We start from the raw sequence: 20,088 nt of genomic DNA on the forward strand, positions 1-20,088 counted from the left end.
GCATCTAGCTATAAAACCGATTTTTATAGTTAACTGTCCCACTTCACATTCTCTGTTCTCATGGTCTACTCACCAAGAGTCGCGCCAGCAGCCCCTGGGGTGTAGGGAGTTTCACTAGGGAAAGAAACAGAATAGCATTCATTATGCCAGGCTTTGCAGAGAGTCCTGCTGATGTTATTCACCTGTCCATTTCCAACCTGCCCACCAATGTTGAATACAGCTGATAATAATTTGCATTTCCATAGTGCTTTTAGTCTCTGAGCATCTCAAAATGCTTTACAAACAGGAATGAATTCCGCCTCACAGCACCTCTATGAGGTTGGCATTAATTACTCCTTCATTTCACAAGTGGGGAAGCTGAGAGAGAAAGATCAAGTGATTTCCCCAAGGTCACATCAGAATTTTGGTGGCAAGCTGGGAAGAGAACCCACGTTTCCTAGCTCCCTCCCATGGCCATGTTGTAATCACAAGACCATCCCTCATTCATTTTAGCCTCCTGATTGCAGACGAGAGAACTGGAGCAGACTGAACCTGTTCATTTCATAGGGCCTGGAGAGAATAAATGAAAGAGTTTCTGTTATAAACCTTGTCCACTGTAGTCGAGGCAAGCAGCTTCTTCTCCTTCCTGCTGCTTTTTCTCAGCCAGTTCCCTAAGGCATCTGCAGAGAGGCTTCAAAGTACCAGTGTACTGAGCTGGCACCACATACTCCAGAAGCCTTGGCCATAACACCTGCAGAGAAGAGCGAGACTGTTCAGTACATAGCTATTTCCATTCCCCCATCTCCAGTATCCTGCTGTCTGAATCCCTCCCTGTCATGTAGCTTCTCCTTTTATTCCTCACTGACCCTTCCCTAACCTATCACCTCATCCCCATCATCTCACTCTACCTGTCCGGTGCCCCCTCACTCTGTCTTTTAAATACACTGCCTTGTTTGGTGAGCAATTTGGCTCTAACCCAGAGATGAATCCTCTTTCCCTGCATTAGAGCATTATGGAGCTATTTAGATAGCACCATAAACTCACCCAGAACTTTACAGACCTATATAAGGCACAGTTCCAGCCCCAGTATCTGTTCAAATCCAGGATCACCAAATCTAAATTTCAGAAGGGGGGGTTCAGACAGTGGAAAGAATTAAGGGAAGATCTCTGCAACATGATTCCTTCCAGGTAAGTTGCTTTATATCTTTTCTCTAATGTGAACCACATACTCCATGATGAAGGGGTCACACCATCCCTGACATGAATTTGACATGCTGTTCCTCCATTATGCTGACTGTGCAAAAAGCTTCCTTGTGGAGAGGTACAAGGAACGTAAGGAAGAATGTCCCTATTTCAAGAAGCAGTAGCAATAGGTCACTTACTTGGGACATTCCACTGACTGAGGTGTCCAGACATTGCAGGATGTCAATGCACAGGGTTTGCATAGTCCTTTCTTCCTCAATAGCCTGGGTGAGAAGTGTTGTACCCTGCTGTGAGATAGCTATATAGAACTTATGAGCTAGTAGCAAGACACTGGCTATAGAATCAGTGTCCTTCTCTTACAAAGCCATCTTGAACATTGACCTATGCCTGCTTTTATATTGCACCGGAAGTGCACAAACGTCTGAAGGGAAGAGCATAATAGAAACTCCTAACTGGTGGGTCAGATCCCAGGCTTAGGAAAACCCTAAAGTGAAGGGAATGATTCACTGAACACAATAGAGTTCCCCCAACAGTGTTAAAATTTTTTAAATTTGAAAAACTGTTTCATCTTTTTATCTCTGAGGAAAAATATTCAGTCTCTGCCCAATGGAAATAAATATGCAGAACCAGGGGGGTCTACTCTGTTTGTTCTGATGCCCCAACCAGCTTGGGTCATTCTGTGTGTAGTGAGTGTGATTCTATCAACAACTTACTGTAAAGTTGAACTGTTTATGTTAATACATATCATGGATCCAGTCACGGAGCACAAAGTGTCTGGAGCCCCTGGCTGTGTCCATGGATAGAAATACGGATTGAAGATATTTTTAAACTAGTACATGTAGAGTAGAGTATGTACTGAGGGAAATAGGCAGCAAGCTTTTCCAGGCTCCTGACAGTCTGGGATGCAGCCTGCATAACCTCGGTGTTTTGCTGATAGTTTATGTATGCTTCAACAGCCACAGAATTGGGCATCATTATGTTCTCTGGAGAGTCTATTGAAAACAAAAAGATGTGCTTCCTTGTACAAGAACATTTCACTGAAAAATGGTGTTTTCAGAATTTTCAGTGTCTCATCAGAGGTTTGAGCAACCTAGGCTTGGTCTACACTACCCCCCCTAATTCGAACTAAGGTACGCAACTTCAGCTACGTGAATAACGTAGCTGAAGTTCGAAGTACCTTATTTCGAATTAGTTCAAACTTACCTTGGTCCACACTCGGCAGGCAGGCTCCCCCGTCGACTCCGCGGTACTCCTCTCGGCGAGCTGGAGTACCGCAGTCGACGGCGAGCACTTCCGGGTTCGACTTATCGCGTCCAGACTAGACGCGATAAGTCGAACCCAGAAGTTCGATTTCCAGCCGTCGAACTTGCCGGTAAGTGTAGCCAAGGCCCTAGATAACTCTGTTAGATGTAAATATCCAGTGTGAGATTCTGATCTCTGTTACACTAGTATAAATCCAGAGTAACGCCACTAAAGTCAGTAGAGTTACCTTGACTTTACACCAATATAACTGATCAGACTCTGGCTCTAATCATTCAGTCCAGCTGTCCTTGAGTCAAAACTCCCACGGAAGGCAAAGGGAGCAATCAGCATGCAAGAATGGTAGGACCGAGTCCTACGTGTTAAGAACTCTCCTTACCAGTTTGCTGGTGGACACACTGAACTCGTGGAAAACATATGCTACCATATCCCATGCTGCACAATTCTCCACACTTCCTGAACTGAGCAGCCTCCTGATGAAATGAAGAACTGCCTTCCTCACCTGCAAGGGTAGAGATTACACACATGAGTTCTTGTTATCCCTTCTGCCTGAAATAGGAGATAGGATATGAGAGTCCTTATGCTTTTGAGTTTATCTCCTTGGATTATAAACATGGCTACATTTAACACTGGCAGGAGAATGACATGCCTTCTCTAGTCTGCAGTCTCTCCCCTGGATCTGAATGAAAGCTCCACCCAGATATCCATTCATCCCATATCATTGAAAAAAACTGAAATATTTCACTGCTCCACACACAATCTTACCTTAGCATTCTGATCACTGAGAGTGGATTTCACTGCCTTCACAATCAGAAACTTTTTAACTCTTGTCTCGGGCACTGAAAGATAAGGAGAGGTGTACAGTACTTCTTTGTTCCACTCACTCACTTTCCACATTGGAATTAATCCTGGATTTCAAAGGGCCCTATTTAAGAATAGTACCGAGCTTCTCTCATCTACAGAATCAGTGGGAAAAACATAGGACCAGACTCTGGTCTCAGTTACACCAGTGTAAATCTAAAGTAATTCCACTTCTATAAATAGTGCCATCATACTACCATGATGGAAATCTTATAAAAGCGTTAGATAGACTGGGGTCACTGAAGTTAATCTGTGTTTACACCAGTATAACAGAACTCAGAATCTTTAGTGTATAATACTGATGAATATCGAGTCAGGAGTCCTATTTTATTTGTATCTGATTATTGTTAACATGCATTAGCCCCAAGTTAACTTCTGTATTTGAAGCTGAAAAATACCTTGGGCTACATTCAGCACTTAGTTGAACCTGTTGATTTCTGGGTGGCCATACGGGGGTAACTTATAGCAGCATTTGGTCCCTTAGTGGAGATCCAAACCACTGGTGACTGTGTGTTATAGAGCCTCAGTGCCCCATTTGCAGAGGCGATGAGTCTGTTACAGCCCTGCCGTGCCTACAAAGCCTTGGTTCTTTAGCTCAATCTATAGTAGCTCATGCTTTTAGCTCTGGATCAGGGCCGGCTTTAGGCCGATTCCCCCGATTCTCCTGTGCCTAAGAGGGCCCTGCACTCCACGCCTAACAGGGCCCCGTGCCCAGTGGCCTTTTCAATTTTTACTCACCCGGCGGCGCTCGGGGTCTTTGGCGGCACTTCAGTGGCGGGTCCTTCACTCCCTCCGGCTCTTCGGCAGCACATGAAGGAGCCACCGCCGAAGTGCCACCGAAGACTCGGAGCGAATGAAGGACCTGCTGCCAAAGACTCGGAGCGCCGCCTGGTGAGTACAAGTCCCACGAATCAGACCCCGCACTTCCTAAAGCCGGCCCTGCTCTGGATGTCCCCAACTTAACCCTCAGCATGTCGGCCAAGAGGGCAGCTGGCACAGTTGCTCCTGTGTTACTTACAGTCGGCACCAACAATGGCACTGAGCAGATTCAAAGAGGCCACACGAACAGCCTCATTCTCAATCTCCAGCTGCGAGTGCAGAAATGCTATCACATCATCAGGAGAAGAACGGGCTGCAAGGGAACAAATCATGTCCTCACTGACAACAGAACTCTTATTCTTACCATACCTGACAAAGGAAGTTACAAGGAAACCACTGTGCAACTCAGAGTCTCTTCCCCTTACCTAGCAGAACTACACAATAGAGCAGCTCGGCGTGATTTTCCGTGCTGAGCGGCTTAGCTTGAGAACAGATCTGTGGGAAGAAGGGAAATGGTCAAAGAAAAACTAATCAGAAGCAATTGAAAAGAAAATGTTCAATTAATTTCTAAGCTTCCACTTCCTACTTGTCCAAATAGAGATCTGAACCCCAGGTAGATGGTACTGAATGCACAGCAAGAATCAAACACAATGACCAATACATTCGATAAGAGAAGCTAAAGGGTTTTGAGCAGCAGAGCTGATCTAATCAAGACACAGCCACAGTTTTTACTATACAACTCTGACTCCCCTGATAATCGGCTTATGGTGAAATTGCTTTACAAACTGAGCTGGATATTAGCTAAGAAAATGAGACCGCTACCTGCTTACTCTTGAGCCTGCAGAAATCAGTAAGGCATGAGGAGGTGCCCAGGCTCTGCACTATCATTCGATAGATTTTTATTGTTAATATGCTTCAGATCTGCTGTGCCTAAACTCAAGGGATCCAAGCAAAACCACCCCTCACCTGGTTGTGCAGAGCACTGCAGATGGCTTGAAACTTCCTTTTAGGTAGAGGGATCTTATTTTCAAAAGAGACCTTCAAGAGCTGGCTCAGACTCTGCAACAGAGGGTGAAAGTCAGATGGTGGCACACACAGGAGCAATATGTAGTGATTGAAGCAGCTTCAGAGGATTCCTAGATTCCAAGGCTGGAACGGATTATTGCCATCATCTAGTCTGACCTCCGGTACAACACAGGCCATAGACCTTGCCCAGAATAATTCCCAGAGCAGAGCTTTTAGAAAAACATCCCAATCTCGATATAAAAACTGTCAGTGAGGGAGAATCCACCTCGGCCCTTGGTAAATGGTTCTAATGGTTAATTATCTCACCATTAAAAATGTACGCCGTATTTCCAGTCTGAATGTGTCTCGCTTCAGTTTCTAGCCATTGGATCAAGTTACACCTTTCTCTGCTAAACTGAAGAGCCCATTATAAAACATGAATCCCTCGTGTAAGATATTATAGACTGTCATTAAGTCACCCTGTCACAGGATAGGTCCACCCTGTCAGGGTGGTACCAGGTTGTGGAGGAATTGAAGTAGATCTGGGGCGGCCCAACTGGCCTAGTCTCCCTAGTCACCGCAGCAGTCCTGGCTCCTAGGGCAGCATAGCCTAATGGTCGGGATCAGTGCAGCAGCCCTTCGGTGAGGGTCCACAGCCCAACAGCACAAGTCACTAGGGCTGCCCTTCTGGGTGTGGCAGTGCGGCCTAGTGGCCAGAGTCAATGGAACCGCCCTTGGCAGCAGGGCAATGCGGCCTAGTGGCCAGAGTCAATAGAACCACCTTTTGCGGCAGGGAAGTGTTGCCTAGTGGCCAGTCCTTCTCCACTGGCTCCTACCTATTCCACAGGTCCCAGCCCAGGGCCCTGTCTTGCCGCAGGGGTATCTGCCTCCAGCTCAGAGGGGATCCTTCCCAAACATGCCGAGTCAAAGCCTGGTACCTCAACTGGATCAGTGCTTAATCCACCTAGGCTACTTCCCACCCGTTCTTCAGCAGCTGGTAGTCTCTGGGATTCTGTGGTCTCTCCTCCATCTCTGGCACTGGGTGGCTGGGGGTTGGTTGCAGCCACAGTCCGGCTGGCCTCTGAATCCTGGAGCACTGGCAGTCTCTCTGCAGGAGCCTGCAATGCACCTCTGCTCCCTTCGGCAGTCATCTCAGCCTGAGCTGAGCGGCTCTCTTTTATATCCTGGTTCCAGCTGAAGCATGCCCAGCAGAGATGAGGGGGCATGGCCTCCTCCGCCCACAATGTATGATTAACCCCTGCTGAACCAATGCGGGGTAGGTAAACTCCATCACGCACCCTTTTACTTTCTGTTTGTTAAACTCAATAGATTTAGTTCCTTGATTCTACCACTATAAGGCATGTTTTCTAATCCTTTAATCACTGTGGCTCTTCTGTCAATATCCTCTCCAATTTATCAACAGCCTTTTTGAATTGTGGGCACTAGAACAGGACACAGTATTCCAACGGTAGTCACACAAGTGCCAGATTTAGAGGTAAAATAACCGCTGTACTCCTACTTGAGATTCCCCTTTTTATGCATCCCAGCTTTAGCTTTTTTGGCCACAGCGTGAGTTCGTGTTCAGCTGAATATTCATCATGACCCGCAAAATCTTTTTCAGAGTCACTGCTTCCCAGAACTGCATCCCCCAGCATGTTATGTATGGCCTAAATTCTTTGTGCCTAGATGCAGACATTTACATTCAGCCGTATTTAAATGCACCTGTTTGCGCCCAGTTTACCAAGTGATCTAGGTCACTCTGAATCAGTGAGCTGTCCTCTCCATTCTTTACCACTCCCCAATTTTTACCTCATCTGCCAACTTTACCAGTGATGGTTTTATGTCCTCTGCCAGCTGATTGATAAAAAAGGTGAAAATCTAAGGGTAGGTCTACACTTACCCGGTAGTTCGGCAGCGAGCGATCGAACTTCTCGGTTCGACTTATCGCGTCTTGTCTGGACGCGATAAGTCGAACCCGGAAGTGCTCGCCGTGGACTGCGGTACTCCAGCTAGACGAGAGGAGTACCGCAGAGTCGACGGGGGAGCCTGCCTGCCGCGTGTGGACCGAGGTAAGTTCGAACTAAGGTACTTCGAACTTCAGCTACGTTATTCACGTAGCTGAAGTTGCGTACCTTAGTTCGAATTAGGGGGTTAGTCTAGACCTGGCCTAATTCCTTCCTGCATCTAAACACTTTTCTCCTTTGCTGCTTGAAGCTTCCAGAATGTCTCTGATGCCATCTACATATTTTACTATGTTTAAGCAGTTGTGTAGTGCCCTGATGCTATCAAACAAGTCCATGATGTGTTGGTTCCCTCCAAATCATGGGTATTTCAGCCCCAAAAGTGACCACATACTCTGTACCAGAAAGCTTCAACCAACAGAGATGGTGAGTAAATATCACTACCAAGTAGTTATAGCTGTCTCATGACTTCATTTACCACTGTGTAGCCCCACTGAAAACAGAATATGGCCCCTTACTTCTTCTCATGTGGTACTGAGGGTAGATGAAATAGAGAGAAGAGGGGAGTGAGACAATATCTTTAATTAGATTACCTCACCCACCTTGTTGCTCTAATATCTTGGGACCAACATGGCTACAACAGCACTGCATAGAACGGTAGATGAAATAGACATGCAATGCTTTTATATCGATCTAGTTACATAATCCAAAGAAATCACCCTCAAGCCTCCTTAGTATTAATTTTCAATCATTGACAGTTGGCTTGGTACTGACCAGAGACAACATAGGGCAGCCCCTGCTCTGAGCAGCTTATGATCTAAAAGAGAGACACAGAGTTGACAGGATGTACTGGGAAATCACAAGGGGGGAGTATTTTGTTGGGGAGGGGGGCAGATGATTTGTTTTTTATCTCCTTATCATCCTCCCCCAGGAAACAGAGGATGCTTTTCATAAGAGGCATTTACCTACAAATCTTGTTGCCTGGGTCACCATGTGTATAAACCCAGAACTCGTGTGGATATTTATTATCTAACAAGTCACTGTCTAGACCAGGAAACCCCACTGGCAGCAAATTCCTCGTGCAGTTCATACATGCACACACATAGACCTTAATGAGTGGTACCTCACCTTGGTGATGTGAAAAACATCAATGTCCTCCTTATATTGTTCAAGGACCCATGAGATCAGTTCAAATACCCGATCGTGATGCTCCTCTTTGTGTAGCAAGAGGCTCATCATGGGACCAAGGGCTTTGATGATGGCCTGCTTGAGCTGCATAGATGAGACACAGAATTTATGTTCCTAAGAATTCATTCAATATCATCCAATGGGCACACCTTTTCTACTTCTAATGAGTGCAACTTCCCTTGTTCCACTGTAGGAACGGCCCTATCTCAATATTTCCTGGTAAAGAACCGGGACTCGTAGGGTTGGTTTCAGGATTATATTCTAATGCACCTCACAACTACACCAGGTGAAATATTCCCCAGATTAGTAGGCATTCTCGGCCAACTCAAAACTGCTGTAACTCCACTGGGGCTGAATGGATTTATATCAGGAATTAATTTAGCCCACTATCCCGTGTTCATCTGCACATTAGGTGCATAACACTAGAATACATGTACACGGTGCACAGACAGAATTTCCATGATGTGGTGACATTATAAATATATGGGTTTTAGATGTTTTACATGACACTCTGTTCCATCCAAAAGGACCTACCATTAAATGCCATCATCACACAGAGTGACAGACACATAGAATTTAACATTACAATTTCTGCTAAAGGTTTAGAAAGCCAGCAATTCTCACCTCCAGATCCTCACAGGTCAGCCAGTTGCTGGTCACATGACATTGTAAAGGAATAATTCTATCGCAGAATTGCGATGCACCCATTCTGGGGAATGTGCCCTTTTCCCAGTTAGTAAAATATACATGGACTGCCATTGACCATTTTTCCAGAACTGCATGGAAGGAGAGAAGACAGGCAATGTGAAAAGGACATATTAGTAACGAGGAGAAGTTGCTTTATCAGTGAACACACCCAGGCCTAAAGTTTACTACACAGCCTTTGTGTCTGTTTATTTTAAATTATATCCATGGGTCATAAAGGGCCTGAATTTACAAATGCTCAGCGCCTCCTGCAAAGTACGGAGCACTCTCAACTTCACTGAGTGCCACGGCAGCCAAGGAACGCAGCACCTGGTGCAATCCAGGGCAGGGAGCATAGTTTGGGGCCTGTTTGCAAACTTGGCCAGTCACTTAAATCTGTACCAAGACCCCCTAAATATCCATTTTGGGCACCTACAGTAGGTGCTGCACTTACCACCACAAAATGCTTGTCTCAGCCTGCTGTCCTTGACTAACCCCAACATGGAGAACATGCTCTTCAGGGTAGTTTCCACATGAGGAATACACTCAAGTGCTGCAGAGAAAGGCCAGAAGAGAAGGAAGAAAGATAATCAGCTGCTCTCTGCCTTCTTACAACACAGAAACACCGTGGGGCAGGATGCTATGGGCTCCTAGGTCATTTTGTGCTGCGTAAGCAGAGCAGAATGGCTTTAAAGCAGCCATTGAAAGCCAGTGGGGGATTCACCCTGAAGAGGGGAATCCTCCACCAGTGTACAGCTGTGCCCGATGCCCAACTCACTCCCAGAGTAAGGGGAGAGAGCACTGGGGCGGGATGGGAAGTGGGGTGGAGAAGAGCTCCACTAGACCTGATCTTCCACTCATTCCCATCCTCAAGGAACTTCAGTCAGGGGCATAAGTTAGAGCTTGCACCTCCGTCTGGATAGCTCATGATCTGAAAGCCAAGAACTAGCAACAGCAGTTAATCTTGTGTCTCTCCCCACACACACCCGCGTGCACACACTCAAACAGAGCTCTGTTTAGCTGTAACATTTTTAGGTAGAGAGAGTAATCCCCTGTCCTTAAATGAAAGACAATAACTTTGAAACAAAAGATGGAAGTTACCATACCATAGGCTGATGACAGGTTGCCCAACGTAATGAAAATAAACTCATCCAGTGTTTTCAGATGACACTGCAGCTCGCACATCACCTCATGGAAATAGCAGCGTGCCAGGGTCACTAAGGTGTTGCTAGCTGCCAATTTTAGTTCATTTGTTGCTTCCTAAAAAAAAAAAGAGAGAGAGAGAGAGAGAGAGAGAGACTGAGGTGACTGAAGCCGGTTGCACTAGCCAGAGTTGTTTATATGAGTCAAGTCCTTATTTCTGTGCATAAGTTGTGAATGAAGCCTCCCAACTTTCTGTGGCTAGAGTCATTAGTCATAAATATTCATCGAGTCATTTGGCTAAACAATTTTCAGCCTTTGAGTTCCTTGCAAGCTGCTTAGTTAGACTATTTACTATTAGCTACTTGTGGTGGATGTCATATGATATTTTTCCCTGCTCTTCCCTGAGGAGGTAGTGAGACATAGACTGGGCAGCTTCAAGATATTCAGAGAGCTTTCCTGGAATAAACTGTCCCCCAAAGGAGGCTGACTTCCTTTGGAACAAGAGAGGGATTTTTCCATGGGTTTTCCTGCTGGCAAACTATATTCTAAATCCAATGCTGCTTCTTTTGGAGATAGCTCAGATTCTGTCTGTCTTGGGGCTTTATACTGCCATTTATCGCGATAGTATCAGAGCGCCTTCCACATAACATCAGGATCAATAATGAAATCCCTAGTAGACTTTGGGAAAGACTTGCTCATTAAGAAACCATAGGCCTGTCTCTGTGTCTGATATCGTGTGTCTCGGGTCCTGATCCTGCAAAGCACTTAAGCACATGTGTAACTTTCGCATGTGAGTTCTCCCATCCTATGCATGTGCACAAGTGCTGTCTAGGACCTGGGCTTTCGTCTGGAGGAAGGTGTGGGCCTCTAACAGGAGAATATATTTTTGTTTCAGTATATAGTTTACCCCCTCAAAAAGAGAGTTTTAATTAGTTAAAGCTTTGGAGCCTTTGATCAGTATCTCGGGAGAACTAATTTACCTGAGTCTCTCTCATGTGGTTGGAGGCCAGGGTTATTATTTTGTTCAGTAGCCTTCTCTCTAGGCCCCCGGTGTCCTGCTGTAATACTTTTTCCAGGACACAGTAAATATCTGCTCTGTTTTGCTGGGGACAAAACATAAGAGAACAAACAATTGGGAAAAGTTTTTCTTGATGACCACACAGTAATTTGGCAAATAAGCCCCTGCCCTACAGAGTTTACAATCCAAACATGAAATGACTAGCCCAAGTCTTATCATAACAGAGCAGGTCCGTGGCCAGGAAGAGAATCCATGTCTCCTGAGTCATTATCCAGAGTTCTATCCACTAGGCCACACCGACTCCTCAGCCTGCATTGGCTTAAGTGGTGTAAAACATGCCATGCCCTCCAATCCCCGCATTTAGCAGCACTTCAGAAGCAGCCGAGCAATTTACATATTTTAATCTTCCTGGAGAGAAAAGAGCCAGAATAAGCCTCCTTCACTGCCCCCTTATCTAGTTCATTTATTTAAAACAAACAATACAAATGAGCATCTTGCCCTTGCTCTATCCACTCCAGACAGAATTTGTAAATTTGTAATTACAAAATACCCAACTCCCGCAGTAAGTCCTCAACAGCTCCTAGGGGAAATTAGCTCAGCAGTTAGATCTACAGTGACAGTCGCACACTCAAAGGTGTCTTTTATGAGGCCCATCAGTGTAGAAATTCACAGATGATACTAAATATGGAGGATTCAGAGTAGCAGCCGTGTTAGTCTGTATCTGCAAAAAGAACAGGAGTACTTGTGGCACCTTAGAGACTAACACATTTAGGTGAGCATAAGCTTTCGTGGGCTACGGCCCACTTCATCGGATGCATGTAGTGGAAAATACAGAAGGAAGATATATATACACAGAGAACATGAAACAATGGGTGTTACCATAATAAGGAGAGTGATCAGTTAAGGTGAGCTGTTGTCAGCAGGAGAGAAAAAGAACTGTTTGTTGTGGTAAGGAAGATGGCCCATTTCCAGCACTTGACAAGGAGATAAAACTTCAAAAACAGACTCCAACAAGAGACTGCTGAATTAGAATTAATTTGTAGATTGGACACCATTAAATTAGGTTTGAATAAAGACTGGGAGTGGATGGGCCATTACACAAAGTAAAACTATTTCCCCATGCTTATCTTCCCCCCCCCCCCCCCAGTTCTTTATATCTCCTTGTCAAGTGCTGAAAATGGGCCATCTTCATTACCACAACAAACAGTTCTTTTTCTCTCCTGCTGACAACAGCTCACCTTAACTGATCACTCTCCTTATAATGTGTATGGTAACACCCATTGTTTCATGTTCTCTGTGTATATATATCCACTACATGCATCCGATGAAGTGAGCCGTAGCCCACAAAAGCTTATGCTACAATAAATTTGTTAGTCTCTAAGGTGCCACAAGTAAAGTGGGCAACAAAAATGATTAGGGGGCTGGAGCACATGACTTATGAGGAGAGGCTGAGGGAACTGGGCTTGTTTAGTCTGCAGAAGAGAAGAATGAGGGGGGGATTTGATAGCTGCTTTCAACTACCTGAGGGTTGGTTCCAAAGAGGATGGAGCTTGGCTGTTCTCAGTGGTGGCAGATGACAGGACAAGGAGTAATGGTCTCAAGTTGCAGTGGGGGAGGTCTAGGTTGGATATTAGGAAAAACTTTTTCACTAGGAGGGTGGTGAAGCACTGGAATGGGTTACCAAGGGAGGTGGTGGAGTCTCCTTCTTTGGAGGTTTTTAAGGCCCGGCTTGACAAAGCCCTGGCTGGGATGATTTAGTTGGGAATTGGTCCTGCTTTGAGCAGGGGGTTGGACTAGATGACCTCCTGAGGTCCTTTCCAACCCTGATATTCTATGATTCTATGAAGTACTCCTGTTCTTTTTGTAAATATGGAGCAGTTGTAGTATCATTTGGGACAGAGAAAAAATAAAGAGGGACACAGAGAAATTAAAAACCTGAGCAGAGAACAAGATTCATTTCAGAAAACTGCCACATCTGGAAAGGAGGTAGAAGTAACTGACATAATGGGAGGGAGAAAAGTGGAAAGCAACAAGTGCCCTGGGGGTGACAGTGAAAAACAAAGTCAACATGTATATGCAAGGTGTGATGGCTCCCACAAAGAGCCATGTGGGTTGGGTCTTTTACACACAGGGATGATGGTACAAAGCAGGAAGACACCAGTTCCTCTCTGTTCAGCTGAGGTGTGACTGCATCTGGATTGTTGCATTTTCTAGCACCACATTCCCAGAGAGATCAACAAATTGGAAGTAATTCATGGGGGAGCAAAAAAGAATGCAGGGTGGTGGCTGAATTGACTTTTGAATAGAGCCCTGCAACCTGACCCAAATCCTATGGGACCTGACTACAGGCGTCAGGGTCAGGTTGGATGAGAAAACCCCTCTTGGGCTCGGGTCAGCTCGGCTCTCCTCCTTTAGCCCATGGGATCGGCAGAACCGTGACTGCATGTTCTGCCAGCCATCACCTCCTTTCTGCGCTGCATGCGCTGTGGAGTGAGGATGCCGAGGAGTCACAGCATCTCTCTCTCTGCAGCACATACCCAGGGGGCAGAGGATGAAGCCATTGCTGCACATTGTTGCCGCTCCCCATGAGCAGGATGCGGTGGCAGTATCTGCAGGGCCGGCTTTAGCAAGAGCGGGGCCTGATTCCTGGGGGCGTGGCTTGCCGCAAGCCCCGCCCCCAGGAATCGGGCCCCGCTCCGGCCGGAGCTCCAGCCGGGGTCGTGGGGCTTGGGTCTGGCCCGGAGCCGCTCAGCCAGGGCCGGGCTGGAGCTGAGCCGGGGGGCTGGGCCCGAGCCGGGCCGGACCCGGAGCCGAGCCGCGGGGGCCGGGCCGGACCCGGACCCGCTCAGCGGGGGCCGGGCTTGAGCCGCGGGGGCCGGGCCGGACCCGGAGCCGAGCCGCGGGGGCCGGGCCGGGCCCGGAGCCGAGCCGCGGGGCCTGGGCCGGAGCCGAGCCGAGCAGCCCGGACCGGCGCCCCGGGGCCGGAGCTGCTGGGGCCGGAGGTGCTCGGCCGGGGCTGGACTGGGCCGCGCCACGCCTCCCCGGAGCCTTTCTCACACCCCCCACCACCCCAGCTTACCTGGTGCTGTCTGCCCGCCCCTGCTTCTTTTCAGACTTCCCGCGAACCTCTGATTCGCGGGAAGCAGGGGCGGGGGAGGAGCAGGGGGCGGAGCATTCAGGGGAGGGGAGGAGAGGGAAGTGAGCTGGGGGCGGGGTGGAGAGCTGCGGCGCGGGGCCCTCTTGGCGTGGGGCCCAATTCAGCCGAATCGGCTGAATCGGCCTAAAGCCGGCCCTGAGTATCTGGTTTGGGGGGAAGGGTTGGGATCAGAATGGAAAATGATTCAACCCTCTCAGGGTGAGGTGAGTGGGCTTGGGGCCAGTTCAGGTTGGGCTTAAAAATTGGGCCCGAGCAGACCTCTGCTTCTGCAGACAGACTGAAAGAGCTGTCTATGGCAGACGCGGCCAAGGGATGACTATGAGAGAGACATGATAATACCATACAAGTATCTGAAGGGTGTGAACACCAAAGAGGGAGAGGAATTTTTTAGTATAATACATTTAGGTAAAATTATGAGTAATGGGATTAAACTAAAAAAAGACATACAATTTAATAACAGGAAAAATGCCCCAACTGTGAGACAGGTCTATTAGGCTATGACATAGTCTTCCTAGGAAAGTGATGGAAGCTCAGTCATTAGGGGCTTTTAAAATTAGTTTGGCCAAAACAGTGGAAAATGGTCGCTGGGAATGCTCCTGCGTTAGCAGGGAAATGGACTGGATGATCCAATAGGTCTTTTCCATCTCTGTCTCCTGCGAGTCTCTAAATCTATGTGACCTGCATGCCAAGGTCATAAAGCACTTTGGAATGTTCAAAGCCAATCAGATCTCTTGACTGGCTAAACATTCCAGTGGTTCTGCTTGAAAAGGAATGCTTCTGCACACTGCAATCATACCAGACAGCTCCACTGGGGAGAAGCTCCTTCCATTCATTTTTAAATGGAAGGAGGATTTTTTTAATTGAAAATTGTCACTGATAACTTACGAATACATAAGCAGTACGTAATTCAAGTAATTAATCAAATTAATTAGCATAATTGAGTAATTCAAATAATTAAAGTACTAGGAGGCCAAGTTCAGTTTTGAACTGAACTGCTTGTCTTGGCCTCCTAGTACTTTAATTGAAACTAAAATACCTTCCGTGTTGGCCCTTAATAGAGAAATGAACTTTGTTGGATGCAAGTATCAATAAATGGAAAAAGGGGTCTGAATATTACTCCTGGGGGAATTCTGCACTACTGCGCACGTACATAATTAATGAGCCTAGGATTTAGAGCAGGGAGTCAGTTCACTTTATTCACTTTATTCACATTCTTTTACTAACTTGCTAAGTGGTGTTGAGCAAGTAACTTAATTCCCTGTGACACAAATCATCCGTAAATGGGGATAATGCTTACCATTCTCACAAGATGTGAGTCTTAATTCATTAGTATTAGGTAAGTGCTTTGAGATTTTTGGATGAAGATGCTAAAGAAGGGCAAAGTATTATTGGAAGAGATTACGGTAAGTCCTACAGTGTACTTTTACTATATCCAGCCCATGTACTCCACTGTGTGTAAAAGGACAACTCTCTCTTTATAGAGCATTATATCATCCTGATCTGTAATAACAGCATTTTGCATTATGAGTTTATGCCTGAGGACAGAAGGGTGAATACTGATTATACTGATGGTGCGCCAGGCCAAGTTCTATACTGAATTACTCCCATGCATTCCCCTATACCCCCCTGAAATCAGGCAGAATTTGGTTTGGACACATGGAAAGCAGATGTAATTTCATGAAATTGCCCTACCTCATCCTGTTGCAGTTTCTCTAGCAGAACTGTCACAACGCTAGCCAGCTTGGTCTCAGCTATAAAGGCAATCCTGAGGGCAATTTTGCCCTTATCTTGGTCATCCATATTTGCCAGGAGGGAAACAACCTCAGTATAAACACCTGAAATTAAATAAAAGGATTCGGCTGGTTACCACTGATAGTAGAATTGATGCCGGTCTCTTTAATTCACTGTCCAGTAAAGATCCTGCAGGAGCCCAAACACTGAGAAATAGACCTGGGAATCATGTAAATCCTCTTCCTTGCTCCTGATGACCAGGTTTGTTTGCTGAACTACCCAATGTGTTTAGGGGGAAATCATAATGAAGAAAATTTGCTCCTTTCAAGTAGATTCCCATGTAAATTAATCTTCCTTTCCCTCTTTACTATCAATTCAAGAGTTTTGATCGCATACAGAATAATAATTTATGGTCAAAATTTTCAAAACTGGGTGCCTAAACTTAAGCTCCTAAATCCATATTAAGGCACCTATGCCCTGAGTCAGCATCCTAATCACGTGCTTAACTCTAAGCCAACAAAGAGACCTAAAGTTAAGCATATGCTTAAGAGTTTTGCTTAGTCAGGGCCTCATTTTCAAAAATCCTGAGCATCCAGATGTACCTATTGGCTATGCTGGGAACTTTTTGGGGCTCAGTATCTCTTGAAAATCAGGCCACTTTTTTAGACCTCAGTATGAATTTAGAAGCCTAACTTTAGGCCCCCTGTTTTGAAGAAAGTCTTTAATCTTATTGTATGGTCGTTTAAATACTTGCAGAGAAGACTCATGGAACAGAGTTCATCCGGTTGCCTGTAGAGGTCATAAAGGACTTTTTCCCCCATGCACAATTGACTAAGTGTACGCTGTGAGTGGGGTCGGGTGGTTCCCTCCAACCTTCATCTGAAGCATCAGGGACTGGCCATAGCAGGAGAAGGGACACCTGGTAAGGTGGACCAGTCTCCTAAAGACTGAAATGTTTTAGTCCAAGACAAGTTTTTGGGTTCAGTGTAGGGTTGCTAGGTGACATTTTAATGGCCTGTGAAATACAGGAAGTCAGACTAGATGATCTAATGGTCCCTACTGGCTTTAAACTCTACGAAACTATGAAATAGCTGATATATTAAAAAAATCCGAATTTTTTTTTATCCCATGTATCTCTTAGCTGTGGCCAGAAATTCTCCAGGAGACTTAATATTTAACAAGAACTCTGAAATGCCATATTTATCTGTCTCCATTGTAACAGCATTCCAAAGCATGAAAGAGGAACTAACAAGATTTCCCCTTCCCAGGAAAGACTGCTTGAGGTTAGGTGATTACCCATCCTTTATGCAAATTGCATCCTTCAGTTCTAACACCCAGATGCAAACTGAATCATAACTGTAACCTACACTGCCCATCTAGCTGCAGTAGTGATCGTGTGGGATTAGGAGCACTAGTGTTGCTAAGAAATGTGACCCCATGCTTTCTTATCCTGCATTTAAGATATTAGCAGAGCTTCATTTAGACAGCTAGAGGAGAAGTCCTTCTGCATTTTTTTGTTCTAATTTCCCCCATCTCTGGTGGATTCCACAGCTAGATCTTGGCTCCATGGATGCAGAAGACACAAAATGAGGACCCATAATAAACCTAAAACAACTGGGAGAAAAGATGGAAGATCTCCCCCATAGCATTCAATAGAAACTCAGATTCTCAGGAAAGTTTGCAGGTCCAGAGGCTGTAGGCCAACTCCTCAACTGGTGTAAATCAACACAGCTACAAGGAAGTCAACAGAGCGACACTGGTTTACAGCAGCTGAGATTCTGGTCATATAAATGGAGAACATTACAGCTAATCTATCTGTATGCCTATGCTTTCTAAATGTGTTTGTGATTATAGAATGGATATGGAGAATACAATGCTGACCCTTACCTCTGTCGGTTACCTCCTGCTCAATCACCAATTTATTCATGTTTAATACTTCCTCCAGTCCGACCTCCAAAGAGCTCCCGTACTGATAGGCAGCTGGCCTCTCAGTCAGTCATGTCCAGGATAGCCAGTTAAGATTATGCAAACACTATTATGACATCCATGTGACTGTGGCACACCACATAAACTGCTGCTGACCAGGTACGTGATGTAATTACATGGTCAAAGTTATTTAGGCTCCTAACTCGCACTGAAATCAATAGATGTTAGGAACCTTAATACATTTCAATATCTGGGCCCATACATGTAAGCAGTCCAATAGGTGGCTAAATTTGCTCCAGTGTCGAATTTCTCATTCTCTCTACATCATTTTGAATTTTGCTTCGGTCCCTCTCTCAGTTTGCCATACTTTCCACTATCGGTTTAATCTGAAAATCTGCTCCAGGTTGAAATTATATAAAATAAAAGCACCAAAGAAAGAAAGAGAAGAAACGGCCTTGGAGAATGCACAATGACACTTGAGTGTGGTTGGTTGGCGGGTTTCCTTTGCTTTTTAATTTGGTTGATCAAAAAGCCAGATGAAACCTTATTGAACTGCATTACAAATATTGATTTTATATTGTTTTACAATGAATTGAAATTTATACTTCATTTCCATGTCCTGCCAAACAAATCAACGACATTAATTTGTATTGTGTTTAATACAGTGTGGTATCATATGTATGGCCATATGTAGAGCCAACACTTGATTTTGGAAGTTATGTTGCCTTTAAAGCATTCAGAGTGATGACACTCTTTGCAATAAACCATATGGAAAAAGAATTCCAATTACATTTGTCCCTTGCTATGCATAACTTATTTTGTGCCTTTCTACCCTTTCTGATTTTGTCCTTACACATATATGCTATTCTTTCGTACTCCGCCTTAGTAACTCGTCCATGTTTCCACATTTTGTAGGATTTCTTTTTGATTTACGTGTCACTAAAAAACTTCTGATGGAGCCATATTGGCCTCTTACTATTCTTCCTATCTTTCCTTTGCATTGGCAGTTGTGCCTTTAATATTGTCTCCTTGAGAAACTGCCAGCTTTCCTGAACTCCTTTATGCCTTAGATTTTTTTCTCATGGGTGGCTACCGACCAATTCTCTGAGTATGTTAAAGTCTGCTTTTTCTAGTCCTTCTTCTATCATTCTCACTCCTTCCTTTCCTTAGAATCATGAAATCTATCATTCAAGATCACTTCCACCCAAATCACCTTCCACCTTCACAACCAGCTCCTCCCTGTTGGTCAGAATCAAGTCTAAAATGGCTGTCCCCCTGGTTACTTCCTCCATTTTCTGACACAAAGCATTGTCCCCAGTATATTCAAGGAACTTATTGGATAATTTTGTGTTTTGCCAAATACCTTTTTCAGTAGATGTCTGGGTAGGTAAAGTCCCCCATTATCATCCGGATTTGTGTTTTGGATATTTCTGTTATTTGTTCTAGACTGCTTGAGGTTAGGTGATTACCCATCCTTTATGCAAATTGCATCCTTCAGTTCTAACACCCAGATGCAAACTGAATCATAACTGTAACCTACACTGCCCATCTAGCTGCAGTAGTGATCGTGTGGGATTAGGAGCACTAGTGTTGCTAAGAAATGTTACCCCATGCTTTCTTATCCTGCATTTAAGATATTAGCAGAGCTTCATTTAGACAGCTAGAGGAGAAGTCCTTCTGCATTTTTTTGTTCTAATTTCCCCCATCTCTGGTGGATTCCACAGCTAGATCTTGGCTCCATGGATGCAGAAGACACAAAATGAGGACCCATAATAAACCTAAAACAACTGGGAGAAAAGATGGAAGATCTCCCCCATAGCATTCAATAGAAACTCAGATTCTCAGGAAAGTTTGCAGGTCCAGAGGCTGTAGGCCAACTCCTCAACTGGTGTAAATCAACACAGCTACAAGGAAGTCAAAAGAGCGACACTGGTTTACAGCAGCTGAGATTCTGGTCATATAAATGGAGAACATTACAGCTAATCTATCTGTATGCCTATGCTTTCTAAATGTGTTTGTGATTATAGAATGGATATAGAGAATACAATGCTGACCCTTACCTCTGTCGGTTACCTCCTGCTCAATCACCAATTTATTCATGTTTAATACTTCCTCCAGTCCGACCTCCAAAGAGCTCCCGTACTGATAGGCAG

The 20,088-nt window shown here is 45.2% G+C and overlaps 1 protein-coding gene and 1 long non-coding RNA gene across 2 annotated transcripts in view; both read right to left on the reverse strand.

Annotated features, from left to right (window-relative positions):
• LOC135977175 (maestro heat-like repeat-containing protein family member 2B) overlaps positions 1 to 1,424 on the reverse strand; it is a 36,985-nt gene extending 35,561 nt beyond the window's left edge. The window contains exon 1 of the mRNA XM_065576482.1: positions 1,362 to 1,424. Within this exon, the coding sequence (XP_065432554.1) occupies positions 1,362 to 1,424 (63 nt within the window). The remainder of the gene's footprint in view (positions 1 to 1,361) is intronic.
• Positions 1,425 to 2,819: 1,395 nt separating this feature from the next.
• On the reverse strand, positions 2,820 to 4,437 carry LOC135977214 (uncharacterized). The gene is made up of 3 exons (XR_010594539.1): positions 4,322 to 4,437; positions 3,208 to 3,281; positions 2,820 to 2,944 (listed from the first exon to the last, which is right to left on the reverse strand). It is a non-coding gene; the product is annotated as an uncharacterized LOC135977214 (long non-coding RNA).
• Positions 4,438 to 20,088: the final 15,651 nt, after the last annotated feature.

Source organism: Chrysemys picta, chromosome 22 (assembly GCF_011386835.1).
Source record: "Chrysemys picta bellii isolate R12L10 chromosome 22, ASM1138683v2, whole genome shotgun sequence".
Classification (NCBI taxonomy): Eukaryota; Metazoa; Chordata; order Testudines; family Emydidae; genus Chrysemys; species Chrysemys picta.